This window comes from Oncorhynchus nerka, linkage group LG28 (genome assembly GCF_034236695.1).
Source record: "Oncorhynchus nerka isolate Pitt River linkage group LG28, Oner_Uvic_2.0, whole genome shotgun sequence".
NCBI lineage: Eukaryota > Metazoa > Chordata > Actinopteri > Salmoniformes > Salmonidae > Oncorhynchus > Oncorhynchus nerka.
Window position 1 is genome coordinate 64,842,379 of NC_088423.1, and position 26,633 is coordinate 64,869,011.

The 26,633-nt window shown below is 42.2% G+C and overlaps 1 protein-coding gene across 1 annotated transcript; it reads right to left on the minus strand.

Moving 5' to 3' along the window:
* Window positions 1-20,679: 20,679 nt before the first annotated feature.
* Window positions 20,680-24,837, minus strand: LOC115113540 (cytochrome b-c1 complex subunit Rieske, mitochondrial-like). Its single transcript, XM_029641314.2, has 2 exons — window positions 24,559-24,837; window positions 20,680-22,010 (listed from the first exon to the last, which is right to left on the minus strand). Exons 1-2 carry the CDS (start codon window positions 24,767-24,769, stop codon window positions 21,400-21,402), a joined length of 822 nt encoding a protein of 273 aa, XP_029497174.1. The 5' UTR covers window positions 24,770-24,837; the 3' UTR covers window positions 20,680-21,399.
* Window positions 24,838-26,633: the final 1,796 nt, after the last annotated feature.

Genomic DNA, 26,633 nt, shown 5'->3' on the forward strand with positions numbered 1-26,633 from the left:
GACAGGCAATGTGCGATCAGTTCTTCCAAGCTCAATCACACAAACACATGCACACATAAGCATAAACACAAGAACACAAAGGCCTACACCTTGCTGCGGAATGTGAGAAAGACTGCATGGATTTCCTGCTTTGACAACTGTTTCATGATATTTGACAAACTTTCCATAATGTGGCAGTATGCCATATGCCCCCGCATGCCGCAGAGGCAAATGATGCTGCATGCATTACAGGAAGTGGGATTTGAAAATGGGACATGTGATTAATAAAAGAAAATGTCACCACAGAAGCACATAGGGTCAACGCCCTGCTCAAGGGCACGTCGACAGATCTCCCACAAAAAACGGGGACCCGTACCAGCGACCTATCAGTCACCGGCCCAAGCTCCCAACCGCCAGGCCTCCAGCATTCCAAGATCCCTCCCACAGTTCCCCTCACCCATCCGAGACCCCCCCACCCCCCCACAGTCCCCCCTAGAAAATGTGAATTAAATAATTCCATTCCCCACCGTCAAGAACCCCTCCCATGCACCAACAACCAACAAAATAAACAAAAGAGAAAAAAGACGAAGGAAAAACATAAAACAACCATGCAAAAAACAAAAGACACCAAGGACAACAAAAATCATAACAGCAAGGCCAACGGAACATGTTTGAGTGCATGTCGGTGTATGTGCAGGTGTGTGCATTTTAATGAGAGTGTATGTATATGCATGTGTACAAACACCTGCACGGCATCAGCCTCGGGCAAACAGGCATTAAACATAAGAATGAGTGTGAGTTTTGTCACAACCCGGCTCGTGGGAAGTGACAAAGAGCTCTTATAGGACCAGGCCACAAATAATAATATAATAATAATAAATAATTTTGCTCTTTATTTAACCATCTTACATATAAAACCTTATTTGTTCATCATAAATGGTGAATAACTCACCACAGGTTAATGAGAAGGGTGTGCCTAAAAGGATGCACATATCTCTGCAATGTTGGGTTGTATTGGAGAGAGTCTAAGTCTTAAATAATTTTCCACACAGTTCATGCTAGTGAGGGCCGAGAATCCACTCTCACATAGGTACAGTAAGTGGTTGCAAATGGCATCAGTGTCTTAAAAGCGCAATTTTCCAAGGCAGTGGCTTCTGATTAAATCCAATTTTCACAGAACCGCTTGTAGCAATTTCAATGAGGCTATCTTGATCCGATATCGGTAAGTGGACTGGAGGCAGTTGTTTGTGTCGTCCGTTTCGGGAAAGAACTTGCGCACCCAGCTCACTCAGGTGCTTCACTATATCGCACTTGACGTTGTCTGTAAGTTTGAGTTCATTTGCACACAAAAAAAATCATACAATGATGGAAGGACCTGTGTGTGGTCCTTGTTAATGCAGACAGACAAGATATCCAACTTCTTAATCATAGCCTCAATTTTGTCCCGCACATTGAATATAGTTGCAGAAAGTCTGTGTAATCCTAGATTCAGATCATCCAGGCGAGAAAAGAAACCTGTCATCATGCAAGCAGTCAGACAAGTGACAATTATGGTCAGTAAAGAAAACTTTAAGCTCGTCTCTCAATTTGAAAAAAGAGACCGAGGCCATGGAGACCTACAGGAGAGTCTCATCTCCACGGAGGGAGTGGAGATGGAGGAGCAATGCGTCAGCACAGTCAAGTCATGGCCGTGAAAGCAGTCCAGCGATTCCTGGGGTTCACCAACTATTTTCAGAGGTTCATCCGGGGCTTCAGCACAGTGGTCGCGCCCCTTACCTCCCTGCTAAGAGGAGGTCCCCAGTGGCTTCGTTGGACGGCGGAGGCGGAGAGAGCATTCGAGACTCTGAAGGCATGTTTCAACACTGCTCCTGTGTTGGCACATCCCAACCCCTCACTCCCTTTCATCGTCAAGGTGGATGCCTCCAAAGCAGGAGCCGGGGCAGTGTTACAAAACCCTTTCAAAGCTGCCGTCCTGCTCTTTCCACTCCAAATAGCTGAGCTCCGCCCAGAGAAATTATGACGTAGAGGACCGGGAACTCTTGGCGGTCAAGAACGCTCTGAAGGTGTGGAGGCACTGGCTGGAGGGGTCCAAACACCCTTTCCTGGTGGGGACGGACCACCGCAACCTGGAGTACATCAGGGCAGCGAAGAGGCTAAACCAGAGACAGGCCAGGTGGGCTCTATTCTACACCAGGTTCCAGTTCAAGATTTCCTATAGGCCAGGCTCGAGGAACGTGAAGACGGATGCCCTGTCTCGCCTCTATGACAGTGGAGAGGCAGGAAGAAGAGACCCCCATCATCCCTCCATTCCGCATCATAGTGCCAGTGGTCTGGGACGTGGACACCGACATACGGCAGGCCCTCTGCAAGGTACCTGCACCTGCACAGTGCCCGGAGAATGTCCCTACATGCCCACAGGTGTGCGGGACCGCCTCCATTCCTGGGAGCACATGGAGCCTGTGTCGGGTCATCCTGGGATAGGCCGTTCCCTCGCCTACCTAACGGAGAAGTACTGGTGGCCCATCTTGGATAGGGACGTCCGGGCATACATCTCATCCTGCTCCATCTGTGCTCAGTCAAAGACACCTCCCTTATGGAAAGCTCCTTCCCCTGCCAGTTCCACAAGAACCCTGGTCTCACCTCTCAGTGGACTTTGTCACTGACCTTCCCCCCTCCCAGAGGAACACCACCATTCTCGTCGTTATGGACCGGTTTTCCAAAGCTTGTTGCCTCCTTCCTCTGCCTGGGATCCGTCGGCCATGCAAACCACGGAGGCTCTTTTTACACACGTCTTCCGGCACTACGGGATCCCGTAGGATATTGTGTCAGACTAACCTCACTCCTTTCCTGTGCGTTTTGGTGTATTAGCTGGCCCAATCCAGACCGAGGCCCCTGCGGTGGATGAGTGGTTTCATCGCACTGGAATGCTGCGCACACTCGTCTCCAGCACGCCGTGCGCCGGCACAAGGAACAGGCCGACCGCCACCGAAGTAAGGCGCCAGTGTTCTCCCCAGGCGACCGGGTCTGGCTCTCCACCCTCCGCTTGCCCCTCCGCCTGCCATGCCGGAAGCTGAGCCCGTGGTTTGTGGAGCCGTTTACCCTCTCTGGCCAAAAGCCAGGGAAAATGCAGAGCGCCAAATTCAAATAAATTACTATAAAAATCTAACTTTCATTAAGTCACACATGCAAGATAGCAAATTAAAGCTACACTTGTGAATCCAGCCAACATGTCAGATTTCAAAAAGGCTTTTCAGCGAAAGCAAACAATGCTATTATCTGAGGATAGCACCTCCGTAAACAAAGAGAGACCCTTTTCAACCCTGCAGGCGCGACACAAAACGCAAAAATAAAATATAATGAGCTTCTTTTGTTGGCACTCCAATATGTCCCATAAACATCACAAATGGTCCTTTTGTTCGATTAATTCCGTCGATATACAGTGCCTTGCGAAAGTATTCGGCCCCCTTGAACTTTGCGACCTTTTGCCACATTTCAGGCTTCAAACATAAAGATATAAAACTGTATTTTTTTTGTGAAGAATCAACAACAAGTGGGACACAATCATGAAGTGGAACAACATTTATTGGATATTTCAAACTTTTTTAACAAATCAAAAACTGAAAAATTGGGCGTGCAAAATTATTCAGCCCCTTTACTTTCAGTGCAGCAAACTCTCTCCAGAAGTTCAGTGAGGATCTCTGAATGATCCAATGTTGACCTAAATGACTAATGATGATAAATACAATCCACCTGTGTGTAATCAAGTCTCCGTATAAATGCACCTGCACTGTGTCTCAGAGTCTCAGAGGTCCGTTAAAAGCGCAGAGAGCATCATGAAGAACAAGGAACACACCAGGCAGGTCCGAGATACTGTTGTGAAGAAGTTTAAAGCCGGATTTGGATACAAAAAGATTTCCCAAGCTTTAAACATCCCAAGGAGCACTGTGCAAGCGATAATATTGAAATGGAAGGAGTATCAGACCACTGCAAATCTACCAAGACCTGGCCGTCCCTCTAAACTTTCAGCTCATACAAGGAGAAGACTGATCAGAGATGCAGCCAAGAGGCCCATGATCTTTATGTTTGAAGCCTGAAATGTGGCAAAATGTCGCAAAGTTCAAGGGGGCCGAATACTTTCGCAAGGCACTGTATATCCAAAATTTCCATTTATTTGGCGCGTTTGATATTTGGCGGGTTTGATCCAGAAAAACACTGGTTCCAACTTGTGCAACGTGACTACAAAATATCTCAAAAGTGACCTGTAAACTTTGCCAAAACATTTCAAACTACTTTTGTAATACAACTTTAGGTATTTTTTAACGTAAATAATCAATCAAATTGAAGACGGGATGATCTGTGTTCAATACAGGAAGAAAACAAACTGTAGCATGCTTTCTGGTCACGCGCCTCTATCTAACAGTACACTTCAAGTGACCCTCATTCAAGATGGCCGTACTTCTTCATTACACAAAGGAATAACCTCAACCAATTTCTAAAGACTGTTGACATCCAGTGGAAGCGATAGGAACTGCAAGAAGGTCCCTTAGAAATCTGTTACTGTCACGGATCCCCAGTACTGCTGCTCATTCTGTTCACCAGTTCCGGAGGTTGACGTCACCGGCCTTCTAGGCTACACTGAACTGTGTCATAACGCACACCTGGTTACAATTCCTCACTGATTGTATTTGTATAAATGTGCCCTTTGTTTCCCCATTGGGCTGTCAATTATTGTTCCGATGTCCATTGGTCGTGTGAGTACCTATGCGTTGTCTCAGCCTGTGCTGCATGTTTTGTGCTTTGTGTATTACCAATCTCGTCCCGTGTCGTTCTACGAGGTTTACCCTCGCTCTTTTCCCAGTGTCTTGTATACGTGTTTGTTTTGGGTGCATTAAAAACACAGATGATGCATTCCTGCGCCTGTCTCCAAATCCTTTATACCAGCGTGACAGTAGAGCTGGTACGTGTCTCTATGGACGCAGGCCTTACTATTTTAACCATTTATCAATTTTCGAGCAAACGGAATGAGCAGCAGCTACGTTTGGCTACATACGGACCGTTAGCGGCGAATTTGATTGGATGTTAATTATTTGACTGGGCTACCTGTATTTGATATTGTGTTGTTATTTCGCTAAACACTAGAGGGTTTAATTTGATTTTGGGCAGTGAAACGAGGCTACTCAGGCGAGAGAAAAAAACATCACCCAAATGTATAGCCCTGTTGGAAATTCTAAATGGACTGTTTGAAAATGTGAATCACATTTTTATTTGGCACACCCCTGACGACATTACGTGTACCCCTGCTTGGGAATAGCCGTTCTAGAATAATGAGCATTATCTGATTCTGTTTTATCTTGAAAGCAGAGGGTTCACTAAATGGTATCTTTTGGATGCTGAGAGTGCTGAAACTGAGGTCTCTGACATGGCCCTTGACGAATGGCTTAACTTGTGTTTTGATCATTGCCCCTATGCCTATATTGGTTCTGTGGCGGTCACTGTGGGAAATCAAAATGACATTTAATTTGCAGTTACATGACTAATATTAAAATTATCCGCACGCATCTGTCACAGCTTTCCGTCATCTTAATGTCCTCATAATAAAACAATATATATATATATATATATATATATATATATATATATATATATATATATATATGTGTATATATATATAATAGTAATAATGCACCACCATGTGAGGAATGATTGTTATGAAACAGAAACATGCATAGACATCATGCATAACACAAGGCAATTAAATGATTGAAAAATAATTGTACACTTTTTTTTTTAGAAGGGCTTTATCAAAATATGCTCATGGTACATACTGTAACTCAAACCTGCTTAAAAGGCATGCTCTCTGTACACGTCAGCTAAAAGAGTGAGCGTAGGAGTCAATCATATAGAATCTTGCTGCTTTGGTAAGACTATGAAGTCTCAGATGATAAAAGATTCATGTCATAACTAAAGCTGGGTGATGGAAGATTGACGTATACAGCTCCCTTTGAATGTCTATGTCTGTTTTGCATCCAGGTTCCTGTAAATGATTTCAGAGAGCTCTGTGAAGGAGAGTTGTTTCCTTGTGGAGATGGAAGCGCCACAGTGTTGAAAGGCCATGGTAGCAGACCCTGTGCCACAGCACTCCTGGCTGAGATCACTAGGCCTCATCACCTGCATGTGTTATACACCCTAGTCAAAAAAGGATAATTGGGCTTAAATTATTTATTTACTTATTGGGCTCTTGTAGTTATTTATGCTTTTCAGTAGCCATATTTGTACCCCTCCGGTGCTTATCAATAATAACAAATAAACGTGTATTCCCTTTGAAGTAAACAACAACACATATGCAAACAAAGACACATCCACTCGAAACCTCATAGTAGGTATCCATTACAGCAGGTATCCATTAGAGAGTGTTTCTATTACAGCAGGTATCCATTAGAGAGTGTTACTATTACAGCAGGTATCCACTAGAGAAGGTTTCCATTACAGCAGGTATCCATTACAGCAGGTATCCATTAGAGAAGGTTTCCATTACAGCAGGTATCCATTAGAGAAGGTTTCCATTACAGCAGGTATCCATTACAGCAGGTATCCATTAGAGAAGGTTGCCATTACAGCAGGTATCCATTAGAGAGTGTTTATATTACAGCAGGTATCCATTAGAGAGTGTTTCTATTACAGCAGGTATCCATTATAGAGTGTTTCTTTACAGCAGGTATCCATTAGAGAAGGTTTCCATTAGAGAAGGTTTCCATTACAGCAGGTATCCATTAGAGAAGGTTTCCATTACAGCAGGTATCCATTAGAGAAGGTTTCCATTACAGCAGGTATCCATTACAGCAGGTATCCATTAGAGAAGGTTTCCATTACAGCAGGTATCCATTAGAGAAGGTTTCCATTACAGCAGGTATCCATTACAGCAGGTATCCATTAGAGAATGTTTCCATTACAGCAGGTATCCATTAGAGAGTGTTTCTATTACAGCAGGTATCCAATAGAGAGTGTTTCTATTACAGCAGGTATCCATTAGAGAAGGTTTCCATTACAGCAGGTATCCATTACAGCAGGTATCCATTAGAGAAGGTTTCCATTACAGCAGGTATCCATTAGAGAAGGTTTCCATTACAGCAGGTATCCATTACAGCAGGTATCCATTAGAGAAGGTTTCCATTACAGCAGGTATCCATTAGAGAGTGTTTATATTACAGCAGGTATCCATTAGAGAGTGTTTCTATTACAGCAGGTATCCATTAGAGAGTGTTTCTATTACAGCAGGTATCCATTAGAGAAGGTTTCCATTACAGCAGGTATCCATTACAGCAGGTATCCATTAGAGAAGGTATCCATTACAGCAGGTATCCATTAGAGAAGGTTTCCATTACAGCAGGTATCCATTAGAGAAGGTTTCCATTACAGCAGGTATCCATTACAGCAGGTATCCATTAGAGAGTGTTTCTATAACAGCAGGTATCCATTAGAGAGTGTTTCTATTACAGCAGGTATCCATTAGAGAAGGTTTCCATTACAGCAGGTATCCATTACAGCAGGTATCCATTAGAGAAGGTTTCCATTACAGCAGGTATCCATTATAGAAGGTTTCCATTACAGCAGGTATCCATTACAGCAGGTATCCATTAGAGAATGTTTCCATTACAGCAGGTATCCATTAGAGAGTGTTTCTATTACAGCAGGTATCCATTAGAGAAAGTTTCCATTACAGCAGGTATCCATTAAAGAAGGTTTCCATTACAGCAGGTATCCATTACAGCAGGTATCCATTAGAGAATGTTTCCATTACAGCAGGTATCCATTAGAGAGTGTTTCTATTACAGCAGGTATCCATTAGAGAAGGTTTCCATTACAGCAGGTATCCATTAGAGAGTGTTTATATTACAGCAGGTATCCATTAGAGAGTGTTTCTACTACAGCAGGTATCCATTAGAGAGTGTTTCTATTACAACAGGTATCCATTAGAGAGCGTTTCTATTACAGCAGGTATCCATTACAGCAGGTATCCATTAGAGAAGGTTTATAGTACAGCAGGTATCCATTAGAGAAGGTTTCCATTACAGCAGGTATCCATCAGAGAATGTTTCTATTACAGCAGGTATCCATTAGAGAAGGTTTCCATTACAGTAGGTATCCATCAGAGAATGATTTTACTGCAGGTATCCATTAGAGAAGGTTTCCATTACAGCAGGTATCCATCAGAGAATGTTTCTATTACAGCAGGTATCCATTAGAGAAGGTTTCCATTACAGTAGGTATCCATCAGAGAATGTTTCTATTACAGCAGGTATCCATTAGAGAGTGTTTCTATTACAGCAGGTATCCATTAGAGAAGGTTTCCATTGGAGAGCCTTTCTATTACAGCAGGTATCCATTACAGCAGGTATCCATTCGAGAAGGTTTATATTACAGCAGTTATCCATTAGAGAAGGTTTCCATTACAGCAGGTATCCATTAGAGAAGGTTTCCATTACAGCAGGTATCCATTACAGCAGGTATCCATTAGAGAATGTTTCCATTACAGCAGGTATCCATTAGAGAGTGTTTCTATTACAGCAGGTATCCATTAGAGAAGGTTTCCATTACAGCAGGTATCCATTTGAGAAGGTTTCCATTACAGAACGTTTCCATTACAGTAGGTATCCATTGGAGAAGGTTTCCATTACAGCAGGTATCCATCAGAGAATGTTTCTATTACAGCAGGTATCCATTAGAGAAGGTTTCCATTACAGTAGGTATCCATCAGAGAATGTTTCCATTACAGTAGGTATCCATTAGAGAAGGTTTCCATTACAGGACGTATCCATTACAGCAGGTATCCATTAGAGAAGGTTTCCATTACAGTAGGTATCCATTGCCTTTATTAATAAAGATGCGTCATTCTCCTGGAAGATCCCTATCCATCTCTTTCTTCCACCATCCCTCTGTAGCCTTCTCTTGCAGCAGCAGACTTCCCAGGTGGGTGAGTTATTGATCGTTGGAGGTGTTGCCTGAAGTGACAGCATCTGAATAACAGACACACGGGGTCTCCACGTCAATACCGCTTCTTCTTAGCACTTCCACTTGAGCACATACAATTTATTTTGCATAGATATTAGTAAATGTGCAGCCCCAAATTACTGTACGGGATGCATAGTATGAAGATCTACAATCATATTAGATCTACAATCATATTATTTTAGATGTAGTCTTTAGTCTTATATTCAGCAAAAACAAAAACAAAATTAATATTTCCAATCAGCACTAGCATTTGCAAACCGGGAGAGCGAAAACACAGATGAATAAAAATAGAGCCTCTGATGTGATCAAAGCAGAAACAGCCTACATGAAAGTAAGAGAGGTTGAACATTACTGTTTCTAGTTTAGGTTAGTTACAATTGAAGTGTCCTGGTTGTGTAGAAGTTCAAAAGACTGATGAGTGATTGAAGTAACCGCCTGGGAGCTGTGTGGAAGAGCCGGGCAGATTAGCCCAATCAGACCACGCAACCGAAATATGTTAATTCTTCCAATGAGAGGATTGCGTTACATATTTTGTAAAGCTATGCATGCTTATGATTGGACAAGACAGGTAAAAAGGAGCTTTCATGTTAAACTGAATGTCCATTCGTCTCACATGGATTTCTGGTCTTTTCACATTTACGTCAAATAAAATGAAAACTCCCTTGTTACAGTTACGTTTTCTTTCTTGGTATCAGGCAAAATAGGTTGTTGACACGTTTTTTTCATCATCGTTGGTTTTGTTTGCATGAACTGATATCCAATTGCATTCCCAAAACAAGTTTTACACTTTAATGTCCTTAGCACTTAAATTGTCCTTTGAATAACCCGTTCGAAGAGTAAATCGGGCCATCAATTTAACAAACGAAACCTACCGTAAAGTTAGTAGATTGTATGCATCGCCATTGTCCTTGCTAATAATAACATTTATCCTAATGGCCGTTACATTTGAAAGTCTGTCAACACACCTATGAAAGAGTGCAGAGTGCTTGCGAAGATGGGTGCTGAATGGACAGACAGGTTCACCTAGAGGTCTAGAGAGGAGGGTTGAGTTAGGCTGTCCCAGTTAGAATATGCCATATGTGTGCGTGTGTGCGTGCGTTAGTTATTGGAATAGAGTAGAAGAAACCACCTACTAAGCCTTGTTTTCCCTGACATACAGTACAAGTCACTCTCTCGTCCTGATTAAACGACGCAAACATTATATGTGATTGTTGTTCACCTGTGTCTCCAACTGAACTCTACTTTATTTCCTCGTTGTATTCAATCATGTTGACAAAAAAACAAACAAAAAAAGGAATATAAATGCATTACAGTAGTCTATAAACATTGATCATAACAATGTGTTAAACCAATGAGGGGGGCATTCACGAGTTGGATTTGGTAAAGACCCTCCGTTTATCATCCAGATGTTTTATCAGCGTTTAATGATTACTGCAGAAACGAGCATGCATAATTAAAAGAGAGCGAGTTCTCTGAATGCTCGGGGCAGTGCAGATATGGGCTGGGGAAAAGTTGTGAGTTAATTTAGATTACCAATTAAATCTGTGTTGCCAAAGTCATGAGAGGGAGGAGAAACCAGAGGAGACATAACAGGCCTCAGAATGGAAGGAAGTAGCCCGGGCTTGTAAATAGATATATTGTTGTGCTTGTACAAGATACATAACCCTTCTGAGAAAAATGCTAAGCAAAGCAGGTTTGCCATTCAGCATAGATATCTGATGTACAGTACCTTTCTTATCTATTTCCAATGGGCTTGACTTCTGTTAGAGGGAGTTTTTCATATGAAAGCAAGTGGAAAATTAGGAAATGTCCAACAATGGGACATATTTATATGTTTCTGTGGTAAGGGGTGTGAAACCTACTTCTCATCAACCTCTCTCAGAGGAATGCAACCAACCTCAACCTGTTCTGCACCCTCTGCAATTTGTTGGAGGCTATGAGAAACCCCAACACGCTGAAAAAGAGACATATAGAGGCCAAATCCACAGCTTCTATGAATAATGAATGAATCAAGTTGATCCGGGTCCTTTTCTTGGAACTAATTGTGTCTACAAAATACGAAAACACAAAAGCAAGTGTCTCTAAAATGACTAGGTACGTAAGCAAGCAAAATTAAAATAAAATACATTTGGAATGACATTTCCATCTATTTAGTCACACACAAATGTATAAACTTATGAAGCACTTTTACAACTAAGGATGTAGTGTGTACCATCCGGGAATATTAAAGACACATTTTTATAATGCATAATATACCATATGTTCTAGTTGGCAGTAAGTAATAAAACATATAATGATGTGCCTGTCCCCCAAAACGTTTCCCCCAAGCCTACTTCACCAAAATTCTACAATATGTTACTTCAGACAAAACATCTCCTAAATGACTGATGTAAAATTAAAGCAAAAGTAAACACATCTTTTCAGGTAAGATATTCTCATGCCTGAAGGGCAATGCAGCAGCTCGTCTTCCATGACATTCTGCTCTAGTCTGTACCAGAGATCTGTAAACAGACCACCTGACCAGCACCTCTTCTGTTCAGTGGCTGCCGATGATGAATCTGTGAATCATAACAACCAGATTGCCTCTGCCAGCATCCGTACAGAGAAATATATTTGACCACGCCACCGCTGCCATAGCAGATGTGCTAACCCCTAGCCTGTGCATCTGTCTGGCTCTTCCCCACCTCATCCTCCATATGACAGTCCTTTGCACCACTCCCTCTGAGATGGGAGCGCAGCTGCTGTGTCTCCCAGACAGCGGGCAGAGAGGTACATGTATGTCGCGTCCACCCACCTGTCGCCTCGCTGGGGTGATTGATCACCTTCTCAAAGGGGGAGACCAGTAACATGAAGGTTTTTAGCATGTCACAGGCATCAAAGCAGAACAGTGTTGGCCCCTGCCTAGTGACCCGCCTATACAAGGCCACATGGAGAAGGAAACACTCTCTCTGAACCCCGAACATCTCTGCCCTCAAGCTTGTCTGCTTTACAGCCATGCAATTGTCTGTCACAAAAATGCTAATCGTCTTACAAAAGGCTGCCAATTCAACATTTCCTCAGATAAGAGATCAATGGCTAGATTCATTTTCATTTTTAGTTTGTTCATTTTCATGTTAGTTTGGGCAAATTTTCCACTTACAGTGCCTACAGAAAGTATTCACACCCCTTGACTTTTTCCACATTTTGTTGTGTTACAAAGTGGGATTCAAATTGTTTTAATTGTATTTTTTTGTCAACAATCTACACAAAATACTAATGAAAAAAAATGATGATAAATAAAACACTAAAATACAGTATCTTTAATATAAAATACTCAACCCCCTGAGTACATGTTAGAATCACCTTTAGCAGTGATTACAGCTGTGAGTCCTTTTGGGTAAGTCTCTAAGAGACAACCATTTTCAGATCTTGCCATATATTTTCAAAGTAAAATGAAAGTAAAAACTGTAACTCTGCAATTCAGGAACATTTACTGTCTTCTTGGTAAGCAGCTCCAGTGTAGATAGATTTGGCCTTGTGTTTTAGGTTATTGTCCAGCTGAAATGTGAATTAATCTCCCAGTGTCTGGTGGAAAGCAGACTGAACCAGGTTTTCCTCTAGGATGTTGCTTGTGGTTAGCTCCAAACTCCCCAGTCCTTAATGATTACAAGCATACCCATAACATGATGCAGCCTTGCTTGAAAATATGGAGAGTGGTACTCAGTAATGTGCTGTATTAGATTTGCCCCCAAAATAATAATTTGTATTCAGGACAAAATGTGAATTGCTTTGCCTCATTTGTTTTTGCAGTATTACTGTATTTCCTTGTTGCAAACAGGATCCATATTTTATTATGTACAGGCTTCTATGTCAGTTAGGTTAGTATTGTGGAGTAACTACAAAGTTGTGGATCCATCCTCAGTTTTCTATCACGGCAATTTAAATTCTATAACTCTGTAAAAGTCACCATTCGCCTCATGGTGAAATCCTAGAGCAGTTTCCTTCCTCTCCAATAACTGAGTTAGGAAGGACACCTGTATCTTTGTAGTGCCTGGGTGAATTGATACACCATCCAAAGTGTAATTAATAACTTCACCGTGCTGAAAGGGATATTCAGTGTATGCTTTCTTAGAAATTTTACTCATCTACCAATATGTGCCCTTTTTTGCAAGGCATTGGAAAACCTCGCGGGTCTTCGTGGTTGAATCTGTGTTTGAAATTCACTGCTAGACTGAGGGACTTTACAGATAATGAATTGTATGTGTGGTGTACAGAAATGAGGTAATCATTCAAAAAACCATGTTAAACACTAGTTTTGCACACAGAGTGCACACAGAGTGAGTCCATACAACTTTGTATGCTCCTGAACTTATTTAGGCATTCCATAACAAAGGGGTTGAATAGCTTTTTCCTTTTTTATTAATTTGTAAACATTTCTAAAAACATAATTCCACTCTGACATTGTGTGGTATTGTGTTTGGCCAGTGACCAAAAAATACATCTCCATTTAAAATTCAGACTAACACAGCAAAATGTAGAAAAAGTCAAGGAGTGTGAAAACTTTCTGAAGCCATATAAGGAGCCATAGCTGTTTGAGCTTCCTTAGCAGGAAGGAGGGTTGAATAGCTTACTGTCATTTCAGTGATAGTGGTGTAATCTGTTACTTCATGAGAGACATTTGTTGTGCGTGTTGGAGAGGAATAACTGCCTTTTGCAAAACATGCCCAGTGATATGCAAGTCGTATCCATTATTAAGTGCTTGAATTCAATTTGGTCAATGATTCAAAATATTTAATGCATCACAATTCCATTAAGAAATTGTATCATCTAATGTCTGATATAAAACTAAATATAACAAAATGTATTTTGTCGAATTCAACACCTCTGAATAACTCAATGAATTGGAAAGAACGTGAAAGTATTAGCTTTTTGCCTGTAGATGCATATTAGATCAAATACAATGCCAAATGACACTACAAAATACTAATATAGCAAGTTAAAAAATATCCACATATATTTGCACCAAAGAAAACAAGTGATAAACAACAACACAGATAAAAACAAAACAAAACGGTGTGCAGATGTAGTTCGATGCCCAAGGGCTTATATGAAAAGCACACCACAAGAAAAGCAATATCAAATACATAAGTAGAAAAATAAAACAGGTTTGTTAAAATAGATAAAACATACTCATTATGAATGTATAAATTAAATGATCAGTAATCATGAGAAAAACAAAATCATATTTGTTTTGTTTAAATGTATGTATGCATATGAATGTATGCATATGAGTGTTCATTTTCAGTTATTATTAGGCACATGCTCCAAATACAACAGGTGACATTTTTACTTTACAAGCCCTTAACCAACAATGCAGTTTAAAAAATAATGAATAAAAAATTAAAAGAACAAGTCATTAAAGAGCATCAGTAAAATAACAATAGCAAGACTATATACAGGGGGTACTGGTACAGAGTCAATGTGCACGGGCACCGGTTAGACGAGGTAATTGAGGTAATATGTACATGTAGGTAGAGTTATTAAAGTGACTATGCATAAATAATAACAGAGAGTAGCAGTGGCGTAAAAGATGGGGGGTGGGGGGGGGGCAATGCAAATAATCTGGGTAACCATTTGTTTAGATGTTTAGGAGTCTTGTGGCTTGGGGGTAGAAGCTGTTTAGAAGCCTCTTGGACCTAGACTTGGCGCTCCGGGAACTGCTTGTCGTGCGGTAGCAGAGAGAACAGTCTATGACTAGGGTGGCTGGAGTCTTTGCCAATTTTTTGGGGCCTTCCTCTGACACCGCCTAGTATAGAGGTCCTGGATGGCAGGAAGTTTGGCCCCAGTGATGTACTGGGGGTTACGCACTACCTTCTGTGGTGCCTTGCGGTCGGAGGCCGAGTAGTTGCCATACCAGGCAGATATGCAACCAGTCAGGATGCTCTCGATGGTGCAGCTGTAGAACCTTTTGAGGATCTGAGGACCCATGCCAAATCTTTTCAGTTTCCTGAGTGGGAATAGGTTTTGTCGTGCCCTTTTCACGACTGTCTTGGTGTGCTTGGACGATATGTTAGGCTATATGGAGAAGATTACTGAGGTGTTTGGTTCATCAGTCTGACCCCCAGTCTTCGCTTGAAGTTATTGAGGGATGATGATGTTTTGGCAATGTGAAGATAAGAATTCCAGAGTATGGTACCTCTGTATCTGATAGAGAATTGACTATGTGAGGTACGGCAGTGGAGAGGGTGAAGGTTGTCACAGTGTCTTGTGTTATATAGATGGATTCCAGATTTAACCTGGAAGAATCCATTGAAGGGCTTAGGTAAACTGTCTGGGAGGTATGAGTGTGTGTAGATGAATGTGCATAATTGGCGTACATTAATGTTGTAAATAAACAAGATATTGAGTTTCTTAAACAAAGGTGCAGATGGAGCCAGGTAATTAGAGGTGGAAGCTTAAAAATGTATTTTGCATGATGGGTAATCTGAGCTAATTGTATCTGCGTGAAATAGGCTTAGAATTCTTTTCTGCCTTTTTGGAAGAAATGAGCTGGCATAACGACACAACTTTAAAAAATGAAAAAGCAACATTCCACTGGCAATACTGACCTTTATTAAAACACTTCTGTAACACCCACAACAAGGGATGATTCAGAATTTAAAGAGCACATGGTGCAGAAATCAAAGAGCACATGGTGGGTCCTGTGGCATGTCCCATGGACACCTCCACACCACCAATCACAGACAGCACCATGAGCAGCACAGCAGCAAGAACCATGGACAGCTCCACACCACCAGTCACAGACAGCACCATGAACAGCACAGCAGCAAGAACCATGGACAGCTCCACACCAACAGTCACAGACAGCACAATGAACAGCACAGCAGCAAGAACCATGGACAGCTCCACACCAACAGTCACAGACAGCACCATGAACAGCACAGCAGCAAGAACCATGGACAGTGCTCCTTCTGAACTCCCTTTGGCAAACCATCAAAGTGTCCCCACCCTGTTCCAATGTTTACAATCGTAAGATGAGTACAAACTTCTTCAAATATATTGACTGAACCAGTTGTTTATGGGCCGGAGAGAAAAGTATGTTATATTCTTCTTGAGGAATGGCAGTAGCAGTTAATTGGAAATGCCAACTGCGATGAGTTCAAAGAAGTGTTAGTTACACTGATATAAACTACATTAAGATTCCTGCTGAGAGTCACGTCCCCATCACTCAAAGAGCAGTACTTCTCTTTCCCTAAGAGATAGAGAGCATGAGCGGGGTAGAGAGTAATATACAGAAGTGAAAGGGGGAAGGGTAGGCAGAAAAAGGCTGAGTGAGAAAGCGAAATTAACGTGTAATACATAGATGAGATATAGATATACGAGGCACGCGGGAAGAGTACATGAGGAAGAAAATAAGTAAACTATATAGAAAGATAGAGAGACCCTGTCTGAAACGCAGTTATTCAGTGACGAAGAAGGCAACCACAAAAAATTGAAACAACTCCACAAAAGAGCCAGCTCAACAAACTAAATGATGGAGGACAGTGATTGCTCATTCAACGCCGCCGTGCCCCTGTCTGTGACCCGGAGCAGTTCCCCTCTTCTGCACAGAGAGGGGATGATTCAGTTGTTGCTGTTGTTGTTGACTGACAGGATTAATGAGGCCGTTTACACCCGCAGATCAGCAGCCGCTTGTGAGAGCATAAAAGGGTTTTAGTGCTTGAGGAGGAAAAATAAACTTATATTAGGCTTGATTATCCTGTCCCGACACGTCAGCTCCCCATGCGCTCCGATCCCACCGGAGAATCATTTTCATCTCAATTTGTGGCACCGTGTACCACCGGGCGCCGGCACAGTCGCTTTATGAAACTCCAGCTGCAACCAACATGGCAGAGTTAGCTGAAAAGAGGAGATCAATTTCCTCTAATGATCTGACAGTTTCTATGTGATGTCTCAATTTACACTCATTCATTCAGATTGGTGAGGCTTTATTTTCTAGAGTGAGTGTACAATTGCACATTCTGCTACACTTCCCACCAAAGATAAATAACACGCAAGCGCCCATATGATCAAAAAAATATATAAAACAAGAACAACAACCACACGAGCCACTGCCTGTTCACCCCGCTATCATCCAGAAGGCGAGGTCAGTACAGGTGCATCAAGAGACGGAAAAACAATTTTATCTCAAGGCCATCAGACTGTTAAATAGCCATCACTAGCACATTAGAGGATGCTGCCCTATATACGTAGACTTGAAATCACTGTCCACTTTAATAATTGGAACACTATATTTTGCATTACTCATCTCATATGTATATACTGTATTCTGTCCTATTCTACTGTATCTTAGTCTATGCCTCTGACATTGCTCATCCAAATATTTATATATTCTTAATTCCATTCCTATCCTTCGGTTTGTGTGTATTGTTAGATATTACTTGTTTGATATTACTGCACTGTGGGAGCTATAAACACAATCATTTCGCTACACCCACAATAACATCTGCTAAACACGTGTATGTGACAAATAAAATGTCATTTGATGCACACACTTATAATCATCATTGCATTCAGTGTCTTGGTAAGTTAAAGAAACCAGGCATTTCCCTTGTATTTTTGTACTTCGGTAGTGGTGCAACACATGTGGATGAGTGCATGACCACAGAAGTAGCAGAGACATTGAATGTATCTTACTATCTGAAGAGATGGGTATTCAGTCTGTGATGGGAAGATGGACATCAACTCAGCTGTCACTCTTGTTATGACCGTTGGGTCATAACAAGAGCTGTGACAGGGATGTGAGCAAGGATGCAAGTGCCAAGTTTCCAGCGGTGGCAGATCAAAGTGGCCGTTCGGGTGGAAGGTCTGATCACTGCCTGGCTGCAGGTGAAGGGTAGTACCCCTCACTGCCCTAGGCCTAAGGGCAAGCGACAGGAACCGGTGGCACCATCTGAGCATATTCCGCTAGTAGAAGGAACAAAAAGTAGAACACAGACAAAGTAGCAGAGTAGAAGGCTGCCCCAAAATCTGAAATATGTTACAAACTGCCACCAGGAACCAGTGAAAATAGTTGAGGAGAGAGGTGACATGGGAGAATGTGAGAAGTTAACTGAGAGACAAAGTCACTGAGAGACAAAGTCCGAGATGACACGACAACGAAAACATAAAAAAAAAAGATTTAACGAAGTTGGAAAAAATACATTTCCAGCTATGTTCTACGCCTTATCACTATGCAAATTTACGCAACACAAGTTCAAATGAATCACGAGATCCAAATACACTTTCATCATAATCTGATCCCCCTAGAGACAAGTAGAGGATTAACATGTTCATTTGACACATCAGATTGGGGAATATTAAATCAGTTTGCAGCTAATTGTTTCATTTTTCTGGTTCCATCATCAGTAACGAAAAGCAATATACCCTCTTCACTCTTTAAAGAGAACTGCTCCAGCATCTTGAGAGTTTTCAGACAAACGCTACATTAGATGCTTGCACCATGCAGTTTCGAAGAGATGAATTCAAGGTAGTCCGCGAAAAAGGGACTTGCAAAGTAATATAACGAAGGGGAAAAGTTGAACTGTACAAACAGTATATTACCTCCTTTGTTTTTACATGGATCGGAGCCAGGCCGAATATAATTAGCCTAGCCAGCATCTTACGTGTTCCCTAGAAAAGCTTTCAGAACGCAAGTGGTCAGCTGAATGAGGTAGCATGAGAGCCCTTCGGATCAGCAGTCCGTTCACAAGTAGAAGTTCCATTCCATTCCAAAACGGTGCATTAGAGAGCTTTACAGACATGCACAATCATTAAGCACCGAAGAGGAAGTATGCAGTGTTCAAAATGGCTATGACTTCTAAGAATTAATGATCAGATGGGTTGATACCGAAATAAAGGGAAGGCTTTTGGATGTAACGAGTGCCACAGCAGGACCGGGGAATCCAGCTTTCAAATGTCAAGAGTGAAGTGGTGTCCTGACATCCCTGGTGATATAATTAATCAATAAGGCCCAAGGTGCTGTGGTATATGGCCAATATACCACAGCTACGGGCTGTTCTTAGGCACGGCGCAAAGCGCCCTTAGCCGTGGTATATTGGCCATATATCACAAACCCCCCGAGGTGCCTTATTGTTATTATAAACTTATAATGTAGTTATTATGAAGTTACCAATGTAATTAGAGCAGTAAATATAAATGTTTTGTCATACCTGTGCTATACGGTCTGATTTACCACGGCTGTCAGCCAATCAGCATTCAGGGCTCAAACTACCCAGTTTATAATCATATATCAATCACCCCTGAAGGGCAAAGGGGCATCTGGCAGGCAGAGTTGACATGGCACCAGTGAGCAAGCCTGTGTCTGTCCGGGCAGGTGGCGTGTCAGACTATCAGGAACAGAGGTCACTCTAAGCAACAAGGCAGAGTGAGGGGGTTGTACTGTGGCGAAAGCCATTAGATAATTAAACCACACATACAACAGTGTGAAGTTTTCAAGTTTTAGAAAAAATAAAATTCATCTGAAACCTTATTGAGCAGAGGAATTATCTTTGTTCTGTTGACAGGGAATGCTATCTGAAAAGCTACAGCAGTTGCTTATTTTCTCTATAAAATAGCCCTATAAATAGATGTTCCATTATTATACTAATTAATATACATGAAATGATATGTAAATAAAGTGCATTCTACAAGTTTGTTTGGTTGGGAGCGATTATTTATTCTCCTCTGATCCTTTCAGCTCCACTCAGGAGAATGGGCAATTTTGACCTAAAGAAAGTCAGTCATCTGTCAAAATACAGGGAAATCTGCAAAAAAAATAAGGCATTGGTTAGAGGCCTCTACATATATTATGATGTGAAAGGGTTGTCAAGAATCTGTCCCAACAACGTGGCTGCTTTAGAGAGCACAACATCCAGCAACATTACTCGTTTGGCATTCTGCTATAGCCTTCCCACTAACATAAGTTTTACCAACCAATCAGCAGTATGAATGCCAGTGGGGAATTCAGTGTCAATGTCACAACCAAAACCTTTTGATTCATCAGATAACGCAAAAACAAAATGTACAATAGATGGCAATTTACAACCAATATCATGTATAGTTATTGGAGTCTTTGTGGAATTCCAAGGGGGACATTTCTTCAAGGTTGACCCGAAACAGTAACAGGTCACATCAATCCTATTTAATGTACATGGATTGCAAGGAATCCATCGGGATAAAATAAATACGCACACAGGCAGTTATGCATAGCTTGTCTCTGTGGCTCCGGAGAGAGGAAGACATCAAGCACTTTATTATTAGCTAGTTATTAGTCAATGAAGCGTGGGAATGCCAGGTGGGTTGGGCAGCCACTTCTCTCCTATTCACCAGAGCTCTTCGTCAAGACCACCTCAGACACCAGGCTTCTCTTCTTACCAGACTATGACACACCTTGAGCAGTTACCCTTATCCGTAACTAGCCAATGTCAAACCATTATTTCTAGGAACTATACCGGACTGTAGTTTTGACTTGTATGTAAAGTCAAATGAGGGTTCGTGCTATTAACCCAGCCTGATAGCGAAATGCAATGTACTCGCAAATCTGAGGTTTGCTTTAGCAGGTGCATCAGAAATGTTCAAATGCCATTCAGACTATAGAGGCAAGCTGTTGCTGTGTACTGCACTAGCAACCCAGTCAGAGCTGCAAACTGTAAATAGCACACAAAAGGAATATGATTTTCTGTGAAACATTTATTAGCTTAACATGAATATACATTTTTACATAACTCTGTAGGCAGATAGCTCATCAATAGAAAAATGTGACTGTTCTGTTGCTTTAGGATTGATTTAATGCCTTTGTCAGCCCCTGCTGACCCCTTTTCTTTCTCACATAGAATGTGTAACGTTAATCTATCTATGTGACGGCGACCGAAACAAAAACAGGGATATCGATAGGAAGAAAACATACAACCCCTCGCAATATTACCATTAAACAACTTTACCTAAGCACTCTAAATCGTCCCAACAAAATCTGAGACAAAACCTTTCCTGTAGCTCTCTGAAATGGAACATAAAGGCATCATTCATGACATTGACCCTTGAGAATCACCTTCGGACACAATTGTAGGTAACTGTCTGTAAGCAGGTGTATGTTTTTTGGGTCAATCCTCTTGTACCTGCACTATTAAAACATCACTACTATTAGTATGCTATTCCACGCTAAGGCGAAATAAACCCCATCATTCATTTTACAACCCAGGTCGTATTTTGGTACAGTATTAGATGTAGCTGAGATTGGGAAATAAATAACATGAGGTTTTCAATCAGATAAAATGTACATTTATTACTTACAATATACCAACCTGAAACAGAGTTTATGCCTGCTAATGGATGGAATAATGAGTCAGACAGAAACATACCGAACATACTGATCTGTGATCTCAGTCCAGCAATTTAGCCTACAATTACGGTGTCCTCATCTGGGAACTCATAGTAAGGCACCTCCAGGTTGAGTGGGGCTGGGCCTTTCCTGATGCGGCCAGAGGCATCGTAGTGAGAGCCATGGCAGGGGCAGTAGTATCCGCCATAGTCACCAGCATTGGCGATGGGTACACAGCCCAGGTGGGTGCACACGCCGATGACAATGATCCATTTTGGTTTGGCGACGCGGTCCTTGTCGTGCTGGGGGTCACGAAGCACAGCCATATCCACAGCTTCCTCGGTGGCGATCTCTTTCTCAGTCCGGTGGCGGATGAACAGAGGCTTGCCCCTCCACTTGAAGGTCATATTCTTGCCCTCTGGGATCTCTCCCAGCTTGACCTCGATCTTGGACATGGCCAGGACATCAGCTGAGGCACTCATGGAAGAGATAAACTGTGTGGCCACGGTCTTGGCTGTGTAGACACCCACCACGGCTGTGGCCCCGGTGACAAGGTAGGAGAAGGTTTTCCTGGACTCGCTGCTCTCCTGAGAAGATTTATTGGGGTCAAGCAACTCAGGCCGACGGTAATCAGAGAAATCTGGCACCTTGATGTCAGTGTGAGCGAAGCGGACTGCAGCTTTTGCTGAAAAATAAAACAAGTTGTCCATTAGATAAACAATCAAGACAGTACTAAGAGACAAACAATGGCATGTGATAGGAAAGTACCGGAGGGCACATTATAGCAGCAGATGCATCCAAGTCAATAGCTAATTAGATAGAAAATGTATGAACAGATTGTTTAAAAGTCAAGTTTAAATATTCAATAAAGTAGCTAACTAGCAAGCTTTCTAAGTTAGCTAGCCCATTAGCCAGGGCATAATCAATGTGTCTTGTAACGGAAACCGTTTAAGAACCAAACAGAGCAAACGTAATGAGAAGGGACCTTCCTGAATTTGTCCAACAGAAACCCTTGTTTCATTGAAAAACGTTTTGCAACAAAATAATAGAAATGAATACACCTGTGGCCTACATGTAGTGACCAAGAAAGCACTCCTCACTCTATCCAGAAGATTCCAGCTCTACCATTACACTTGTTGACACTGAGCTGCATTGGGTTCAGAATGCAATCATGGTTACATTAAGACACTGGAAACAGTGTTAGGAAAATCAAATCAAATCACATTTTATTGATCACATACAGCAGATGTTAACGCGAGTGTAGCGAAATGCTCGTGCTTCTAGTGCCAACTATGCAGTAATATCTAACAAGTAATCTAACAAATTCACAACAACTACCTTATACACACAAATGTAAAGGGATGAATAAGAATATGTACATATAAATATATGGATGAGCGATGGTCGTGCGGCATAGGCAAGATGCAGTAGAAGGTGTAGAATACAGTATTTACATATGAGATGAGTAATGTAGGATATGTAAACATTTTTAAGTGCCGTTATTTAAAGTGACTAGTGATTCCTCAATGTAAACATCATTAAAGTGACACCTTCATCAAGTCCGTTTATTTAAGTGGCCAGAGATTTGAGTCTGTATGTTGACAGCAGCCTCTCCATGTTAGTGATGGCTGTTTAACAGTCAGACGGCCTTGAGATAGAAGCTGTTTTTCAGTCTCTTGGTCCCAGCTTTGATGCACCTGTACTGACCTCGCCTTCTGGATGATAGTGGGGTGAACAGGCAGTGGCTCAGGTGGTTGTTGTACTTGATGATATTTTTGGCCTTCCTGTGTCATCGGGTGCTGTAGGTGTCCTGGAGGGCAGGTAGTTTGCCCCTGGTGATGCATTGTGCAGACCACCCTATCCTCTGGAGAGCCTTGAGGTTGAGGGCGGTGCAATTGCTGTACCGGGTGGTGATACAACCCGACAGGATGCTCTCGATTGTGCATCTGTAAAGGTTTGAGTGTTTTAGATGACAGGGCCTGCTGCGCCTTCTTCATCACGCTGTCTGTGTGGTCCATTTCAGTTTGTCCATGATGTGTACGCCAAGGAACTTAAAACTTCACACCTTTTCCACTACTGTCCCGTCGATGTGGATGGGGGGTGCTCCCTCTGCTGTTTCCTGAAGGCCACGATCATCTCCTTTGTTTTGTTGACGTTGAGTGAGAGGTTATTTTCCTGACACCACACTCAGAGGGCCCTCACCTCTTCCCTGTAGGCTGTCTCGTCGTTGTTGGTAATCAGGCCTACCACTGTATTGTCGTCTGCAAACTTGATGATTGAGTTGGTAGCGTGCATGGCCACACAGTCATGGGTGAACAGGGAGTACAGGAGAGGGCTGAGAACGCTCCCTTGTGGGGCCCCAGTGTTGAGGTTCAGTGGGGTGGAGATGTTGTTTCCTACCTTCACCACCTGGGGGTGGCCTACCTCAATGCATGGATGGAATATGCCACTGTACTCAATTTGACCTTACTCCACACTGATACATTGAGAAGATTGAAATACTGTTTCATCCTCATGCTAGCTAGCAGTAGCCATTATGGAATGGCAAATCACGTTGAACAACAAAAGATGCTGGTTGGAATGGCTGTGTCAACCAAACTAGCTGCAGTGGCAATTGCTAGCTAGCATGAGGACAGAAATTGCAGTTTTCTGGGAAAACAAGCAGTATTTCAATCTTCTTGATCTATCAGTGTGGATTAAGGTACAATTTGGAGTGCGGTTGCATATCCCATCCCTGCATAGAGGTAAGCTTTCTAACCAATATCTCCATCTCACGCCAGCTCCATAGTGACTTAATATATTCATCATTGCGTTCTGACCCCCAGTGCAGCTCAATGTAAACAAGCTTAATGGTAGTGTCGGGATCTGCTGGCTAGCATCTCTAAGGCCCACCTGAATGGGTTATGTAATGTTATCTTAACTAGAATGGACACCCCACTTACTTACCTAGCAAGTAAACGAAATTCTTGTTCTAAGCGTTTGGTCCTGACCTCGCAGTCAGCTAGCTACTTGGCTGGCTACTAGTTGGCTGGCTACTAGGCCGCGTCTAGCCAATGCTAATGAACACTAGGCTAATTTATTTAACAATCCTCTCAGATTCTACAGCATACACACTGGACTACACCAGCACGTCCTAGCATCTTATGTCAATGACTCGTCCACAAGTAAAACAAATAACCCGATTATTAACGTTAGCCATTAGATGCTGTTAGCTAGCTTGCTTAGCTACTTACCATTTATGCTAACTGATACTGCCGGCCCGGTCTTGGGGCTCTGACCGTTCAGGGACTCGCGGGTTAGGAAAGGTTTCTTCGTGTCTACCAACACTTTCTCTCCCTTTACAACCACCCCTGGAATAAGTGCTTTGAGTGGTCCAGCAACTGCATAGTTCGTTGCCTGCAAGTATGGGGAAAATGCCCCCGAACGAGCGGCAAGGGACATCATCTTTTAAACGAGGTAGGCTCCTTGCAATGCTAGCTAGCTACGACCTTGCCTGGATTGTGCAAGGGGCGCAAGCGCTGTCTGCTTACGCAACACGTCAAGTTACTAAATGACGTCGGTCAGAAGGGTTACCTTTTTTTTACTGTGATGAGCAATAACTAATCAATTATTGTCTTAGGGAATTCTTATCTGATTAAAATACTTAGGACTTTTCTGACACTAAATTGGGTTATGTGTTTTGTTTTACACTACTCCATTGTTCAAGTTGTGAGATAACTAAACATGACCAATCATCAGTTGCATAAGCTAATGCCCTTTGACATCACATTAGGACCTACATTTAATAATTATTCTCACCATGGAGAAAATTACAAAACATTATGCATAGCTGCTATTTGTGGAATGGTTATACACTGACTTCCTTGGTGGTGACATTATTAAAACATGTATTCCAAATACATCTTCGTCCAAATGTAGGCCCCTGTCATGCATTGAAGACATACAATTAATTCATGAGTAAACTAGGTAGCTAGCTAGCTTACTTGCAATGATTGACTCCAAAATGCAAACATAGCTGACAACATGACTTTGTAAGCTTTGGCTGTTATGTTGCTAGGTAAAAACTCTCTTGTGTGTGTCTGTCCCATTTTGTTTCTGCAGGCTGATGCAGAGTCAGAGAAGAAAAGGTGAAACTATATATACACCAACATCTTTGGCTGAAGTTATTGGAGAGATGTGCTGTGCATGATACCGTAAGTAAGCGTTTTAGCAGAGATGAATAAGGCCTGGAATGCTATACATTTTCTTCCAAGGGAATGGACAAAATGTAAAAGAAAGATGTTTGGCAAGCTGCAATCCTTTAGCGAATCATGCAGTGTCACTTTTAATTCTAAATTGCTGATGCATAACTAGCCCAGGATGTACTGTTAAGGAGCGTCAGCACTGTTGTACACATTAGCCGCGCCATCTTCAATGCTTCAATTAAGAACCCAAAAGCTAATGCATAACTGAAGGGCACCGGAGTCCAATGATTAGGTGATTTTTTTAAACCATCAACAATGAAATGAAGGCCTTTGAGAGTTCCAAACTGTCATTAGTCAAAGATAATGAGAATGCTCAATTAGTCTGATGTTCAATTAAGTCTAATGTTAGCTCAGCATTATTTTATTTATTTTTTATTTTACCCCGATTTCGATCGGGGTAAAATAATTATATAGAGCCCTTATTGCATGAAACGTCCTTCTATCTCATATTGCTCAAATAAACAGCTAACCTGGTTTCAAAAAACAGATGAAGCAACACCTGGCGGCACAACTCCTCTCCCCTATTTGACCTAGATAGTTTGTGTATATGCATTGATATTTAGGCTACGTATGCCTTTAAAAAAAATGTATGTCGTTCTGTCCTTGAGCTGTTCTTATCTGTTGATGTTCTGTATGTCATTCTGTATTATGTTCTGTGTGGACCCCAGGAAGAGTAGCTGCTGCTTTTGCAATAGCTAATGGGCATCCTAATAAAATAACAAATACCCAACGGGCTCTGGAGGCGAAAGTCAAGTCACGTGTCCTCCGAAACGCGCTTCTTAACACCTGCCCGCTTAACCTGGAAGCCAGCCGCACCAATGTGTCGGAGGAAACACCATTCACTTGACGACCGAGGTCACCCTGCAGGCACCCGGCCCACCACAAGGATTCGCTAGAGTGTGATGAGCCAAGTAAAGCCCCCCCGGCCAAACCCTCCCCTAACCCGGACGACGCTGGGCCAATTGTGTGCCGCCCTATGGGACTCCCGATCACGGCTGGCTGTGATACAGCCCGGGATCGAACCCGGGTCTGTAGTGACATTTCTAGCACTGCAATGCCCCAGA